The sequence below is a fragment of the Temnothorax americanus genome, unplaced genomic scaffold, assembly GCF_048541705.1.
Source record: "Temnothorax americanus isolate GAGA-0224 unplaced genomic scaffold, ASM4854170v1 Scaffold5, whole genome shotgun sequence".
In the NCBI taxonomy this organism is placed as follows: Eukaryota; Metazoa; Arthropoda; class Insecta; order Hymenoptera; family Formicidae; genus Temnothorax; species Temnothorax americanus.
The window spans coordinates 7226310-7243766 of record NW_027509657.1 but is presented as its reverse complement, the minus strand read 5'-3'; the positions used below and the strand labels follow the sequence as shown (position 1 = coordinate 7243766).

Here is a 17457-nt window from a genome sequence, read left to right as displayed (position 1 = left end):
GATGGTTATTCGTCATTTTTGTAACTCGATCTCTCCATGAATGCAAAATTGCCTTTTGCATTTCGCACGATTTGTATTACATTGCCTCTGCAATATATGTATGTACGTATGACAACATCCGGTGTATGCACAAGCGTACGACGATCTTATTCCGTGAAAACACGAATGCTTCGGTACTTTCTTCTTTTTGTTTCATTTTTTTTCTTCATTACTCTATTATATGATACTTTCGTACATCGACTAATAGAAGTTAGAAAAGAGAAAACTGTAACTTCTAAAAATTCAATATCCAAGATCTGTTACGAAGTTTTCGCAAATAAACTTATCCAAATCTGCGGCAGGCTATACGATCGAAATGCGAATCGACAATAATTTCCATATATGGCAGGTAAGAGGTCCAAATTCCATCTGCGACAGGCCATATATTACGTAATCTAACCGAAGTTACGGAATCCTTGATCAATGATAATATTATTATTAAGACTTTTTATCAATGCCATCTATATATATATGTGTATATCTATATAATGAAGATCACGCCTCCTCGCAACTCGGCATGCTTAATTTGTCAACATTATGTGAATTAACATTTACTATTAAGCGTTCCTGTTTTGGTCCCACGAAATTGCACAATCGCTTCTAGTACTGGATACTAGGGTATTTCTCTCCGAAAGAAACAATTTCGAGGATAATCGGCAAAGTGGAACTTTAATTAGAATATATACACACACTCACGCGAGTCTACAGTATATTTTTGGCAATTTGTCTGTAAAATCGTTTTTCATCGGAATAATTCGTATCGCGAATGCAAAGTCAGGGACGACGACGTCTAGATATTGGAAGTCAAGACGTCGACTCAAGTCGGGAATCTGACTCAAAGATTCGTTTAGAGGAAGAAATCGGATTTTATCCTAATATTTATCTACAATGACCCTTTATAGATTACAAATACTTTTTATTGCATAATATCGCTCGAGTTTTTAAAAACATACATCTGTCCTATGTTTACTTATTTATTGTATTACTTTCGATTTGTAGCTATTTGAAAATATAAACGCCTCGAGCGAATTAATATGTCATTGTACGTAAACTCGAATACCCTCCTCCATCCGAATCTTTACGATATGATCATAAAATCCATCTTTCTATATCTATTCTTTATACTGTGTATAAATCTGTATAAAAATCAAACAAAAAATAAATTCGGGCTGACTGGACGATACCTTTACGTGAAAGAGCATGGATATTGTGTCTAAGAGTTCACGATTGGATTACAAAGAAATGAACAACACAAAATTCATGCTTCAACAGTGAATGTGCAGTCGCTCTTAAAACAATACGTTCCAAGTATATTCTTTAACCAACTTTTACCTCCACGTTATTAACCCTCAATTATACATACGTTTGTGTGTGTATGTGTGTGTGTTTGTGTGTGTGTGTGTGTGTGTGTGTAAAATATATACAACAAAAGTGTAACTTCTTTGTTTTTAACAGCCTCTATGAAATCAAGACAAGTATTAACTGTCTCGGTTAGGGTGTTTGGCAAGAAACCGTCGAGGCCAGGGTAGAGGCCAGTCATATTGTCGTGGCACTGTGCCGCCCACATTCTTCTCAAAATACTTGAAAATGGAGAACCACCAGAGCCGGGCCAAAAAGTTATTCGATCCATATTGCTGCAAAAATTTCATTGTCATTAGCGATATATAAATTACAATGCAAATATTAATCGTTATTTCGCATGTAATATTTAAATTATTTATTATATCAAATGTTATGTTTATATGTGATTATAATTAACATTATTAAAACCATATTGATTATCAATTTATATAGGTATAAACTATCTTTGTCGTAAAGTGGAAAATCTTCAACGCTCGAAAGTAAAACGTACCTTGAGATTTGGGTTGTTGGCTAGCGTGTGATAAATATACCACAGGCGCGTAGTAACGTAGTAAGCTATAAGTACATCCACAGTATAATGACCATGAGCTACCAAGATCATAATTACCCCGACGAGTACCGCCAGACCAGCTAACCAATGGATCGGTTGACATCTTCTTGGAGAATCTGAAATGCGTTACGAACCGTTAGGGTTATCAAATTACGTCGGAATTACAGAAATACATCACGTATATCTGTATTAATTTCTCGAACAAATAACCAAGATACGTACACTCCTTAATGATCAGGTAACTGAGTACAAGCACGACCGTGTGTCCACTGTAAATGTAATCTCCGCAATAAGTGTGTTTGCCGTTAATTGACAAGCCGAAGCCGGAGATGAGCTGCAGGACTCTCTTTGTCACGAGAAGCGGACTGGTGTTGTTTGCCTTCGGGCTGCAATAGTAAGTTTTACTGGCGATCGGTACGACCGTCACGTACATCGTAACGCTCCTCATCATGTAGAGCAAGCTCATCAGCAGAAATATTCGTCTAGCTACTATGAATCTGTGGGAATAAACTTGATCGTTAGAAATCCTTGTCTTTAGGAAAGATCATTCGGCATCGATTTATTTATTTTGGATTTTATACGCACCTATGCTTATGAAAAATGATAAAAACCATCGCGGAATTGGACATGATCATAATGAGGACTTCCGAGACGTTAAGCGCCCAATCCTGAGCGGTGACATTGTCCAGCACTACGTCGGGAAGCGGTCCGTATGTGTTTCTATCTGGAACGCGCTCGTGTACCATCGCGAGGGAAGCTGTCGTCAGTATGAAGTTTACGACCATAAAGAGAAATGCTGTAACAGAAAACGGCGGCTTACATATATCCCTTTGCAACCATCCTTCCGTTCAAATGTAATTATCGCGCCATTTTCTTCTTTCAAAAAAAAAAAAAAAAAAAAAAAAAAAAAAGAGAGATGTTCCGTTTCCGAGGATGCTCGAGAGAATAACCACGGCATTAATCGACTCCGGACTCGTGTCATGCAACGACGATTCACATCGTAACAGATATCTGCAATGCGTAACGGGACTCGCGAAATCCGTTGCTCTGTGCATTTACGTTATGATTGTTATGAATTAACATTTCGCGAACGGCAGCGAACGTCCAGTTGCTCGCCTCGGTTAATTCCGATGCGAAAAGCCATCGAGATAAATCGCGCGAGCTCCAGGAAAGAGGAGATCGATCGGAGAGAAGCTCTCTGACAATGAGACAAAGCTGCGCGAGCAGACTATCAGACTGGTGCGGTGTATCGAACGAATTCCAGGCCGCGTAACGACCTCGATCTCAATGGACTCTCCGCTGTGAACGAACGTCGCACGTATACGGTGCCAAACTGGAGATGCTCCGAGCTCCGAGCTCCGAGATCGGCGAAATTAACCGGCGAGTTTCTCGATGTTTGCTTAGAAATTTATTTTTGCTAATTCTTGTTCCATTCTTATTACGCATTAGGCACAGGTCGTGAGAACGTGGGAAAAACCGAGGAAACTGATAGGTGGTGGATCGACCGCAACGAGAGAACTACTTCAACGCTTTTGTCCAATATATAACCTACCATTGGATAGTGCACTTAGTATTGTTTAATAACTTATTTTAACGTTTTAACCGCATACATTTGTTTAACGACTGAAATATATATTTATAATTCATATTGTATATAACTGCAAAAATCCTCGAAACGTATAATTTCTAAAATTTCTTTAGAAATTATTTCATAATTATTGAATTATATATTAAATTATACGTTGATGAATTTGCGATTCCAAGAAATCTTTGAGATACAATCGCAAAATTTATTTTTAAAAATTAACTAGTTCTCACACTCAAGATGATTTTCTGACATTGCAATTTTAGTCAACAATAGAGTAAATCGACTCGTCACAAATGCATAATATATATAGCTTGAATTGAAGCTACATAAATTTCTTTCAGCTCTTTGCAAATCTGGGGCTTTTATTTTAAAGTTAAAACAAGTTAAAACAAGGAGAAATTACTATATTACTGATTTTATAAGGTCAAGTTTTCATACATATCTGATATCATTATTTTCAAGAGGATATCCAATAAAGATATAACTTTCTCTCTCTCTCCATATGTGTCTCAGCGTTTCAAAAGAAGAAATAATTTTCTAAAGCGATGAATCTGGCATTCATTCGTACGTTCTCTTACCGAGAAACGTTTTCCACTTTTCCTTAGGGAAACGCGGCTCCTCGCGAAGCGGCGCCGGCATGTCGATTTTGATGATGCCGCTGCCGGACCCATTCGGTATCCCGGGATGTCCGCCCAGGCCTTCGATATCCTTCTCGTCCTCATCGTCCTCGTAGTAGTCCGAGCCCGAGGCCACTCCGGACCACTTGTCCTTGCTCTTGGACAACGGCGCGCCGGGCAATAGCGGTTGCCGTTGATAAACATCGCTGGACTGTGCCATCCCGCTGCTGTTTCCATCAACCGCCGCCTCGACGTCCCTCTCGTGGCCCTCCCCGGCGCCCAACGGTCGATCGAAGCTTCCGTAATCGTTGTGCAAGCTAGTGGCCTTGGGATCCAATACCATCCTGCACAGAACAGAAGTCGACTTGTCCTGATCGAATCCTGACGAATCCCGGGACGATTCTCGGGATGTGTCCTATACGTTAGAGGTAGAGACACCGCTGTGTCTCGGAATCGTTCGGCTAATACGGCTAGTATCATCTCATCGACGCGCGACGATGAAACATTGAAACAGCGAAAGATGAGGAGAACGCGCGGAAACGAAGCTGACCTTGGCACACGTGCTACTTGATCGCAGGGAAGAATAACCGAGCCATTGTGTTGAGCGTATATAGATCAACCGAATTAAAAGACTGCTTTTCGCGTTTGTTTGTAAAATAGAAGTGACCCCTATCTACCCCGATCGAGAATCATTCGGCCTCGCGTTACAACACCGCACTGATGCGCGACACTTTCGTATATATAGGTGACTCCTTAATCCTTTCTCATTACCTGAAAATCGAGCTTTATTCGAGCAAATGCTGATGGTCGCCTGCCCAATGATCGGCGCACCAATAACAACTGATATTACACGTGACACACATCTGCGAACGGTGCACGTTTGCCCGGAGCGTTCGTTGCGCGCGTCACGCGTCCCGCCCTGTAAAGCGCGATATTTTTATACATTTACCGACTTATAAAGGGAAAAGGTTATCGCGACCGGAAAAAAAGCGCGGATTCTAACAATAAATTGAGCTGACGAAAGCCGCTCACCGCGAGCGCGAGCGCGGCCGCGACCACGACCGCGAATGAGATGACTGTTGATCCACGGATAGCATCAAGACTCACTCCACGCGATGCGAGAACGCAACCGCGGAAGCGTCATCGATGGATGCGTCTGCCAGAGCTGCAATGGTATTATCTAGGGGCCCGCGGGTTCGCGCGACGGACAATGTAACGATCAGCCAAATGAGAGTCAACGGCGACGATCGATGCGATCACACACAATCGCGCTCAAGTAAAATATTTTTATTCTCCTACGTACTTAATAGTTTTCAGGGCGCGTTTGTCCACAAAGTAACGATTGGAACGCGACAAGTGTATAATTGAGTGGAAGAAAAATGGTATTATTTTCTTACGTAGCATCATTATGACGAGTCTCTTTCTTTTCTTTTATTTATCTACGAAACTCTCGTCGAACCAACCAAATGAAACGCGTTCCAATGAAATGCAACGCTTTCGAGCTACGAGTATCGCGTCGGAATCATATGTCCACCTGTATATGATATAAATGTTTAATATCAAGGACCGTGCTTAACGCGACACGTGATTTCGTGGGAAAGGTAACGTCTGTGCCGGACACCTCGAGCTCGGCTAAGCGGTAAGGCTAAGCATCGTCCACGTTTATTGAACAAATTACGGTCCGACGATGCGGAAAATGGTATAGTTTGCGCTCATTATAGCCTAGAACCCATTATGGTCTAGAACGTCGAGAGCGCTCGCGAGAAATGACCTGTGATTACACAATTGTACTATTGTGACGTATCTCTCGATCAGTCGGAATAATCGGCAACATCAGGATATAATTTAAACCACAATCCTCGAGAGATCCTCAAAGTAGATTGTCATATTGTGCAATTTCTGATATAACCCTTAACCCTTTGAAGAAATATCGTGTTAATTTTCACGTACTATCATTAAAAGACTCTTGCGCTCCAAATGCCGATCTGGTCGGCTTTAAGAATAATTTTCGCGCCCCCTAAGTCAATTTATTTAACGATAAAATGACAATAATTATAAAATTGTGCTTAAAAAAACGTAGTGTTTTAGTTTTAGTTTTTTTAATTAAGTTTTAGTTTTCTTTCTTTAATACTTAAATAAGCATGAGATATACGACACATATATGACATATTATGAATCCACGCGGGTGAATTAACATTATGGCGCGCGAAATAAATTGTCGACATTGCGTGAAAATCTACAGAGCGCAAAGGGCTAAGGATTTTAATTTAAAGCTGGTTGTATTGCGGGGACATATGGGATGCGAAAAAATTCTAAAACCATCATAGATAGCGATTTTTGTTGACATTTTCGCTGAAGAAAAATCGACCTGGAATTAGTCGAAGAATCCGCCTTTGCAAAGTAATGCGCGCAGATATAGGACACCCAACAATACGGTCCTATTTGTGTGTGTGTGTGTGTGTGTGTGTGTGTGTGTGTGTGTGTGTGTGTGTGTGTGTGTGTGTGTGTGTGTGTGTGTGTGTGTGTGTGTGTGTGTGTGTGTGTGTGTGTGTGTGTGTGTGTGTGTGTGTGTGTGTGTGTGTGTGTGTGTGAGGGAGAGAGAGAAAAAGAGAGGAAGAGAGGGAGGGGGAAGGGAGGGGAGAGAAAGGGAGAGGGAGGGAGAGGAAAAGCGAAAGAGAGAAACGTCTCTCAGGAAATGGATTCCCATAAGGCGGATATTGCTTTACCTATGAAGCGAGAGCTTTCTCACCTCGATAACGACCCTTTAGCGATCTCATGGACGAATTCGACGTGTAGAAAGGAGTCTGATCCTGAGAGTTGTCACAACTAATCCAAGTACCACTCTCACGGAGAGAGTTAGAAATTTCAGAGTGTTGTGTTGACAAGTTTTTACGAGTTAAAGAAGATAATTGGAGTTGTATATCATAAAGATGCTTAAAACATGACTACAACTCACTCTTATAACGCGCGCGGTGCGAGTTGTTGTACATAATGCTGCCCATTTATCGCGCAACAGCCGCATATGTCGCCTCTGTTTTATTCTAATTAATTCGCAAAGCTCGTTAGTATTATACGCAACCTAGCATGCCATCGCACGTATACTTGAACCGGGAACTTGTGTCTTTGTGTCAAACTTTCGTAAAGAAAAGGAAAATTAGATGCAAAAGTTATAGTCATCAATAAAAATAATATTTCGTAAAGCGATAACGGTTTTCAATTCCAAATTTGAAGTTAAATGTCAAATATCTGGAATATTTTAAATTTAAACGCACACACACACACCTCTTTAACTAAATTAAAGCTAAATTTTATTACCTTTAATTACATGCTTTAGCGAGACACCACGTATATAAAGTATGAGTATACTTGAGACAATATCAGCTCTTAAAAACGGATTATTTACTTATTCAGTCAGAATAGTTAGATACTTACTATATTCTAAGGTCTTTTAATATGCCTAGTATGTAAAAGTCTCAATAACTTTTGTAACAGGTGAACATGTTCACATAACTATGTTCGAGAACATACGACACTGTCTAGCGCTTCGTAATCCATTAGCGTGGAAACACGATAAACTTTGCGACAGCCAAACAGTTATCATTATTGTCTTCCACTGCTGCTGCTACTACTACTACTACTACTACTACTACTACTACTACTATCGCTATTACTATTCTGATGCGTCACTATGCCAAATTGCAATACGCGGTTTGTTGTGGAACACGATAAGCACAGCCGTTTGCCAATGCAAAACAATACAAATGGTGTCAATACAAATGCAACAAATGCTCAAAATTTGTAAACAATTCTATATTTAAACGATTACGATAGCTTCATTTATTTCACAAGACCACGTGAATTGTTCGGGAAAGAACCCATGTGTGTGTATTTAATGCTCATTAGGAATGCACATTAGTGATAAAAGTAACCGTAAATATACCGCATACCGATAATAGACTTTAAGACCGCGCTTCGCGTATACGCTTCGATATTACATCGCGAACGAATATATTATTTCTGCCTCTGAGAAATATTCGAAAGAAAATGCAAACCAAGAAAAAATACTTAAAAAGTTATTGGTTTTTTACAAAGATTTTTTCCTTCAAGAGTTACAAAAATATATCCTTTTCAAAATTCTGACTCTCAAATTTTGTCGATGACAAAATTTCGCGTATAATATTGGGCTAACATAAATATGCCAAATGTTCAACAAAGAAATAAATGTGATTGATGACTCAGTTAACTAATATTCAATTCAAGGTACACGAGATATGAAGTTTATAAACTCAACGGGAAGAGAAATATGATTTATGACCTAATCAAATATATTTTTCGTCTCAAAGATGTTCGTGACATTCATGACAATTTATAATTATTATCTTTTATTATCGCGCAAAAGCGATCGCATGGTATCGCAATAGCTGAAACCACCTATTCGACTTTCAAAACCTGTGATTTTGATTGCAATATCGCGCTATTCTCTCAAATTAAACGCGCCACAAAATTGCTATTCCACCACACATCACACATCGCAGACTACGAAGTAATTTGCAGAACTATACGATCTTCCCGTTGCCAACAACGGCGCAAAATAGAAAACTGCACTTAACATAACTATGTTATGATTGTATATTTGAATAAATCACTGAGAATATAATAATGTTCGATGAAACTTAATATCAGCTCAATCAGCTTGCGATACACCATTATCTGATCTTTTCTAAATAAAAAAGCTTCGATAAAAAAAGCATTACCTCAAATTTCTAAATCCAGAATAATATTTGGTCTCTCTTTCATTTCCTAAATACAATAAAGAATCTCGACAATTAAAATAACATATAAAAAAGTGAAAAATTTAATTTTTATTTCATTTCTAAACCTATTCTACCAGATTTCATACTTTATACCACTTTTGTTTAAAAGATTTTATGCTCGAGAATTAATCGAGAAATTTCCTGAATGTTAAAGATCAACTGCATTAGTTATAATTTTCTGGAGATATAGTTATACGTTATTCGTTTTCGAGATTACAGGGTCACGGGGAGCTCGGAAAGATCGGGGGTACAATCACCGCTGTGCTCAGACACAATTCAAGAATTCAACAAGCCGTATCGGAAAACTAACGAGATTTCTTGCGCAAACTCAATATTGCTATTATATGCGTCGGGATGATTCACACATTCACTGAATAACTTACAACACAGCTTGTTCAAATGGTGCTGTGAAAAGTATTGATTATTGTATACATTCTACAAAAAAAAAAAGTCTAAAAGCGGTTCTTTCCGCGAATCGAAGAAGATTAGCCAGAGCGTGGTCCTCGTCGAATAATATTTCTTTACAAGTTTGTTGTTATACAAATTACGAACGTAATATATCAATGCAATGCCATTATCAAATTGTCACAACTGTCACAAATATCGAAAGAGATAAATCTTTTTTTTTCCTCCTCCGTATATGTTTAGCGTCAAATTGACGTTGCCGGGCTACGTGCCTGGTTATTGTTACATTTCCATGTATCAAGTAAGGTAATATAGCGAGCAGATAAGTTTTTATGTTATTACGGATTATATGATAAAAAAATGAGAGAAATTGATGAAATGTCCGTGTATTTAACTGGATTTTATCGCGCGCGACTATCTACTAATTCGAGCACGAGCTATAGCTTCTGATCGAACGCTATGTAATTACGTCACAAATATAACGAACCGCCCAACTCACGAGTCATTTCCTTTTTCCTCTCACAATCAAATGATTCACGACAGCCGACTGTCGATATTTCTAATAATTAACTTCCAATTGTACAAATAGATGCTCTATGTTGACAGGATCGAGGTGTCGAACAATGGTATCAGCTCGTTAATGAATAACGTTAGGAAATGAATTTTATATATTCGCAAAAATATGTTATTGCCGCGAGAAAAGTAATTACATTAATATAAATGACTAGATACTCGACTAACTCGACATAGTACATTCGTCACAAATTTAACGAAGTAATAGAACAATGTAAAGATCTTCGTTTTTAACCGTTTTTAAAAAATATCTTATATAACAATACCGGGTAGCATAAATGACCAAATTAATGGTAAATAACGTGGCATGAGGAATATCGCACCGGCTTGGTCATTTCGAAGAATCGATGACGAATCTTAACATAAAATTGTAGTTAGAATTGATCGTTACGACACGGAGGCGAACAAAGGTAATGATCGGATGACACTCAGATCATTTCCATCACAACGACACATATAAAGACGTCGTAGCCAAAACAAAAAAAGTTGCTTCGCGTATATCGCTTTCGGCTCATTTTACAATCCGTTCTTGTCTGTTTAAATATCAAGCCAATAACTCCGAGAATAATAAGTAAAATATTCAAAGTTTTTGTATATTTTATTAGCGATTCAAATTGGTATAATCTTTGACGAAATCGATTTTTGATAAGACCCCACGAGAACGATCGGTCAATAAGCATCGAGATTCTACTCGTTATCGAGAATGAAAATACATCGAAATACATTGATTTCAATCGCCAAGCATTTTCGTTCGATTACAACGATTGATTTTTTGAACGCATCTGGTATCTTCGATGCAGAATACATAATTGCAGTTTACAGCCGATAAGATATTGGAAAACAATATCTTATTTGTTCGGCCAGCTTTATAAGTCTTCTCAACTCGCTCGCTGACGATCCAAGAATCGATATGATATTGATGTAAACGTTGGCAGCGCTAAGTATAATATCTCGTATCGACAATAGGGATTCGTCACGAAGCCGACCTCTTGCGACGGTCGCGGCGCGGCGGCGCGGCGCGGCGCGACGGTTTTGCGTGACCACGTTATCACCACGTTATATCGCCATCGCGCCGAACATAAATACAATGAACATCGCGTTACGTAAGAATTGCAGAGACGTTGGGAAGCATTTCCTGGAGAAAGATCCACGTAGAAGAAGAAAAGGAATAAAAAAAAAAGGCACGAGAAAACGTTCTAATCAGGCCTATAGGTCACAAGTAGTGAAACTAACAGAGCACTAGATATCGAGCGTGTTTTTACTCACACGTCAAGTAAAAAAAAAAACTGTTCGTATAGAGGCTTCATAAGTGTGGCTACCGCGCCACATATGTAATTACTACAGGAAAATTGCGTATGGGTCAACGAGAAAGAGAAAGAGAGAGGGAGACGGAAACCTGGAGAGAGAGGGGAAACTGTGGTAACCCTGGACAGATAAGAGAGAGAGAAGAGGTGAGAGAGAAGAGCGGAAAGGGGAGGGCTGAAAATCGAAACGACAGACGACAGAATGAATCGAGACCGCGACGAGCGGATAAAAACCAAGAGTAAAAATTACGATAGAGTTAATATCGGAATATCACGCGCAACTATATTACGTTAAAATTAAAAATGCAAAAGGGCCAACCGATTGCGTGAGAACATGCGCCGCGCCGTGAAAAACCGGCGCGCGGCGCGGCGAAGGGATGGGAAGGAAAGCACGACAGAGTTTTGACGGTAAGAGATACGTGCAGGACGACGCAACAAGAGAAATCCTGAGACTGATGTCGTAAAATGAGACAATGAAATCAGAATAACGCGCTCGTGCTGATGTCATAGCTGTTATACGAAACTCGCGTGGTGACGGCGGAAACTGCAGATCAAGATCAAGTGAAAGGCCAAATCCACCTCCAAAGCCTCGCGAGAGGCATTGCTCCAAAAATATTTAAGTAGTTGAAAACATTCGACAATTGCGTGCACGATTATTCGAGTTAATCTACTTAACGTCAAGTAGAATGTTAGGAGAAAGAAGATATGCTTCTCATCGTCATTGTAGACTTTACATGGCTATAATTGGTGGGTACGTATATATACATATATGTATATATATCGAACGAAACTCGAAACGAGCATAGTGCCGAGAGGCGCGAAAAATAAAGGAGATATTTTATAGATCCGAAGTTTGGCGGATCTAAAAACGGAGTATAAAAGCTATTTCGATCGCGCGCGTTTCCTCGTGCACGTGCACTCGGCAGCGACGACGAGTGCGCGTGCACTCGGATACACACAGGTGGTTCACGCGGCTCACAAGATCTAACGTTACCGTCAGCTAAGGCCCTTGCAATTAAAAGGGCGATCGATCGCTCTTCCACGATTTCACGCGCGTTTCATCAGATCGGATCGTGTGGTCGCGCCTTCGCGAAGAAAGTCACTTTCGTGACAAAGATCGACGAATGTCGTCAATCTTAAAGAGGTGTTATCTGTACATATCGTGAGACGTGCGCGATAAATATAACCCGCGAATTAAAACGAGTACTCGGTGAATGATGAATTGCAATATCAAGTTATCAGGCATTTTCACGTTTCTCGGGATTACCAAATTTCTTGAAAAAGCCTCTCTTTTTCTTTCAGGACTTAACAGATTATCGATAATTTTATTTGAAAAAAAAAATATATAAGTATATATATATATCGAGGTTTCTTCAGATTTTCTCGAAGCATTCCGGAGATTTTGCTCGATTTAGATTGACGCAACAAATCGTTTCGCACGGATAATTTGCATCGAGGTTGACGATGGCCAAGGTCAGCTGCTTTTTCTAAGAATAGTCGCATAGTTGTCGCGAGACGAATGAGGCTCGATTGACGGAAGGAAGGACCAACCGCCTCGACGATTGAGACGACGACGATGTTGTCGCTTTCTCGCCCGATACTGAACTCGCGTTGACTTTGAAACGCGTTGTTGTACTACGCGATAACGCGATGTCGACTAATCTATATCTATAAGATCATTTGAGCGCCGTAACGCGAGCGCTGTGCGACGTCGTGTAGCGCGATCTAAAAAATTAACAAATCAACTTGTTAACTAATTTTGGTGAATTTATAATCGAAGAAATTTTTCCTTGTCAATTATCTCATTGCCATCCTTGAAAAAAATCAAGATTGTTAGCACGACGCATTTCGGAGCGCATCCTCGTTTCAGCGTTCGCGTCTGCGACGGACCAAACAAACATTCTGATATTTTCATAACCGGCTGTCCGAGCAAATGTTTCTAGCTGTACGCGACACTATAGCTGGATCTGCATCTGCGTCACGGATTACACGCGCGTGCCGCAACAATGAATGTAAATGATCGATGGACATTTTTTCGCAGCATTTTTTATAATCGCGATAATTATCTCATAATTTTAACGCTGCGTTTTAAAACGATCAGATGACACGTATATAAAGAAATATTCGATAGACCAATATGCGTAAGTAATGTAGTTTGAAAATGAAATAATGCGAATGTCGTCGTTATAACGTTCGAGTTGCGTACGGCTATAAAAATCGGTCACATAAAGGTAGGATTTAGAAGCGGGACAAGACCGTTCGTGTTAAAAAATTTCAAATACAATTTAACCACATGTTGAGTTTTAAATAATTAATGTCTTGATTTTCGTTAAAAAAAATTTACTTTTTTCAAAGAAAAGCAATCCACGTTTTAATCAGCGACACATTCAAATTTGTCAAATAATTCCGCCAAATAATCGCGTCGTCTCTGCGGTAAAAACCTATATCAATCACGCCTCGTGACGAAAATGATATCGGTTTACTAAAGCGATAACGCACGATAATAATAAAGTGATATATGTATATCAATCTATCGAGTACCTATGATAAATATTTTTATACTTGTCATAGAAATTTTGCATTTTCAGTACGTATAGCGTTTTAATGCTATTTCGAACTTGTAATATTCTATAGTTCGTGCGAGAAAAATGATATCGCGATATCAAATATTTTTCCCAACGAGCTAAAAATTGTTAAAAAGAAAACTCGATTATATATAAAACGGATTCCATAATTCTAGGTGCAAAACAAACATATGTTGCGATTGGCGCGATATCATTGGCATAACCGTGCCGCCGTGATAACAGAACGGCAGAAATAAGAGCACAATAGGCGATAGGCCAATGTCCGTCTTACACAGAGACGATAGCGCGCGTTATCCCCTAACCGTTTAATCTCGCGGAACATAAATGTAATGGAATTGTAGATACAAGATATAATTTCGTGCTAAACCCCCAGAGAAATCAACGACAGTGGCAAACGCAACAAGTAGAATCGTACGACGTGAACTGTGAACGCAACGCGCAGTGTCACATCCGGAGGGTGCACGATTCAGGAATGGCAACGATAAGCGACAAGGCGTAAAACGAAGCTTCGGCATGCGACAATACCCAGAATTATGTATCCGGAACTTAAAACGTACAACGTGCAACGTGCCCCGACGCGACGGCGACGGTTACGAGTTACATATTAGGCTGCGGTCCATTTGACGCTACATATGCTTCGAAGCGTTCCTCTTCTCTTTTCTTTCAATGAAGAAAGAAGGAGAAGAAGAACGCTCCAAAACATTTCTAGCGTCAAGTGGACCGCAGCCGTGGTTACAAGCGGCCGCGGCGCGGCGCGGGCGCAACGAAATCATAAGAGAAATAATAGAAAGAAATAAATAAAAATAACCTGTAAATTAGGTCTCGCTATACCTTGTTAAAGCACTGGGCAATTCGACCTTGACAGGTAGTCTTAATTTATGCATTTTACTTTATACGTACACACACACACTACTATGTCAATTGCAGTTTCAGACAGTTTCCTTCCTCCCTCCCTCTCACTCTCTCTCTCTCTCTTTCTCTCTCTTTCTCCCGAAGCCAGCCAGCTTCTACGCCTGCCAGATGCGTAGCGCTCGCACGCTCGCACGCACGCACACACGTGTTTGTACGATTATGCGTTACAATCGTAGCTGTGTGGCTACGACTGCGCGCGAAGAGAGGGACGAGGACGAGAGGTAACGAGAAAACATAACCAACAAAATACGCATCCGAATACGATGGCTTTCTTAAGAGGGGTATGCAGGAAGGAGAGAGAGAGAGAGAGAGAGAGAGAGAGAGAGAGAGAGAGAGAGAGAGAGAGAGAGAGAGAGAGCCAGAAAGAGAATAAACGGAGCGTGGGATGGAGACGGAGATGGAGAAACAGACCAGGGGAAAATTAGAGAAAGAGAGAGAGAGAGAGAGAGAGAGAGAGAGAGAGAGAGAGAGAGAGAGAGAGAGAGAGAGAACGTGCGAAACAAGAGGGCCACACAACACTGACGAAACGACACACGAACGAAACTAACCAACTATATAACGGAGGAGCGGGGGAGAGGGCAGTCTAGCGAATGATTTTACATGGACACTGGATGGCAAACGACTCCTCTTCGAGCACGCGCTCGTCTCTCGGCGACGACGGATTCTCGGGACTAGATCTTGAACGCAAATTCATTTAGTCACCGTTAGTCACGCCCGTCGCCCGTCGCCCGCACGTATATAAGTATATTATGTATGTATGTACGTCGCGAACGTAACTTTGTTCCGTTCCGTGAACGTGCGAGAACGTATATCGGACGTCGGAGCGCGCCGGACGACGCCACCGGTGGCGATTCCCGGAGAGCATCCGTGAGCATCCGTCGCGAGGTCCGCACTTCGCGCGCACTCCGCGCACGCTCGTCGCGCGTCGCACCACCGTCGCACAAAACTAAACGACCGACTACGCGCACAACTTGCAACAACTTGCGCCTGCCGCCTCGCGCCGTTTCGGCGTGCTTCGGCAGCTTCAGCCGTGGTTCGCGCACTCCGATCAGACTTGACGTTTCATAGAAAAAAAATAAAAAAAAAAAGGACGGGCGAAGATGGCGTCATCCGATCGTCCGATTCGTTCTCGTTCCTCGACCCTCGTTCCTCGTTCCTCGCGCGTCGCGACTCGCGACTCGCGACGAAACGACGGATCGGAGACCGGAGAACGAAAAATCCGTATATTTACGCGTGTACAACAACGCACAAACATATGTACGTACGTACGTACGGAGAGCGAGAGCGACGGAAGAATCACGCGCGAAAATCAGCGTTCGTCCACCGAGGAACGCGCGTTTGTCGTTCATTCCTGGTCGTTCGTCACCGACGGCCAGACGGCAACCCAACTAGTCGCGCGTCGCGCGTCGCGCCACTGACCGACCGATCCGCCGCGCCGGTCCGGCGCGTCACCGCGCGGCGAGCGGCGACACGAGCACATCGACGACGGTTACGGCAAGCGAGATATATCGACCGATACCTACCCGCCAGAATTTGAATCGTTTCTCTAGTTCTAGAGTATTTCTTATCTCATATCGATATCGAGATCGGAGCTAAACCGACGATCGAACGCGACTGGAATTGGTTTTCGAGATGTCAAATGGGATTGTGCTCGAGCTGATTCACGAAGCCTGACCGTGAATTAGCCTCGATCACCGTCAATTAAATCGTTTATTTACTGTCCGCGTTATACAACGCGGTCCATAGTAGAGAAAAACGAATAATCAATTTGACTGCAGCGAGAATCGATCGACATCGCTCGGAACACGCGTTGGAAAAACGAACGGATAATCGTTTACCTGAGCAACGCTTTCCTCCAGCGGTAGTCCGTCTCGATAACGAGCAACTGCAATTTCATCATATACGCGGACGTGGCCCAAGGCATACGAACGAATCTTAAGGGTTCTTCTTTGTCTCCTGGCGAAAATTTTCCCCCATTGTCTCCAGCCTCCTCCTCTTTTTCGTGGATGCAGGCAGGCGCGGTTCGGCGTTATCCGAGTTGCGATACTTGTGATTAGCCGTGCGCGACCCAATTATCCAGGTCTGTGCTATCGATCAATCGGAACGGAAAACGGAACGCACGGAGCGCCGAGCGAACTGACGAACCGACGCGTAAAACGTAAAGACCCTTTCTTCCTCCTTCCTCTTTCTCTGCGACGAAAGAAGGCGACAGCGGGAAGATGCAATAATCGAAGGTTTTCTTGGGAAGCGCACGAAATGACGCACCGTACGGTATATTAGAGCTGAGGATGCGCTAAACGCTGCGCGACGACCGCTTATTTTTGGAAAGCGATGAGAAAACGGAAGCGCGAGTTGCAAGATCTCAAACCTCGACGAGAACGTTTTCCGATCATCTTCGTAGCTTATTAAATTAAATCTTACGCACCGAAACTCGGATAACGATGAAAAAAAAAAACAAATGACCGGGAAACCCGTCCAGCGCTGGGGCCGCCCGCTAAGCCCGCTCGCACCGTAACCCGTAACCCGTATAACTGATACGCGCGCTTCTCTTCTTCTCTCTCCTGCTCTATCCACGCGAACACGACGCGGATGGCGGACGGCGGACGGACCGACGACGACGACGACACGGCGCGACTCGCGAATCTCGCGACGCCGACGGCCGACGGCCGACGAAGGCGCACGCGCTGCCTCATGGATCGCCGTTTCTT

At 41.8% G+C, this 17457-nt stretch overlaps 1 protein-coding gene across 13 annotated transcripts; it reads right to left on the bottom strand.

Moving 5' to 3' along the window:
• Positions 1-689: 689 nt before the first annotated feature.
• On the bottom strand, positions 690-17375 carry LOC143904157 (phosphatidylcholine:ceramide cholinephosphotransferase 2). Of its 13 annotated transcripts, XM_077418540.1 has the most exons (8): positions 15298-16008; positions 14669-14939; positions 4928-5075; positions 4118-4500; positions 2537-2747; positions 2174-2448; positions 1892-2067; positions 690-1673 (listed from the first exon to the last, which is right to left on the bottom strand). In XM_077418540.1, the coding sequence occupies exons 4-8, from the start codon at positions 4497-4499 to the stop codon at positions 1518-1520; spliced, it is 1200 nt and encodes a 399-aa protein (XP_077274666.1). In that variant the 5' UTR covers position 4500; positions 4928-5075; positions 14669-14939; positions 15298-16008; the 3' UTR covers positions 690-1517. The 13 variants fall into 13 exon arrangements, with proteins under 13 accessions (XP_077274666.1, XP_077274667.1, XP_077274661.1 ...); XM_077418541.1 differs by lacking the exon at positions 4928-5075 and having other exon boundaries at positions 14646-14939; XM_077418535.1 differs by lacking the exon at positions 4928-5075.
• Between the last annotated feature and the right edge of the window lie 82 nt (positions 17376-17457).

Excerpts from the sequence above, each read along its gene's own strand:
- LOC143904157 (XM_077418531.1), bottom strand. The coding sequence starts at position 16,673 with ATGCCTTGGGCCACGTCCGCGTATATGATGAAATTGCAGTTGCTCGTT. Across the intron at positions 4,501-16,587 it reads TGGAGGAAAGCGTTGCTCAG|GATGGTATTGGATCCCAAGG; the intron begins GTAAACGATTAT and ends TGTTCTGTGCAG. Across the intron at positions 2,068-2,173 it reads TTACCTGATCATTAAGGAGT|ATTCTCCAAGAAGATGTCAA; the intron begins GTACGTATCTTG and ends AACGCATTTCAG.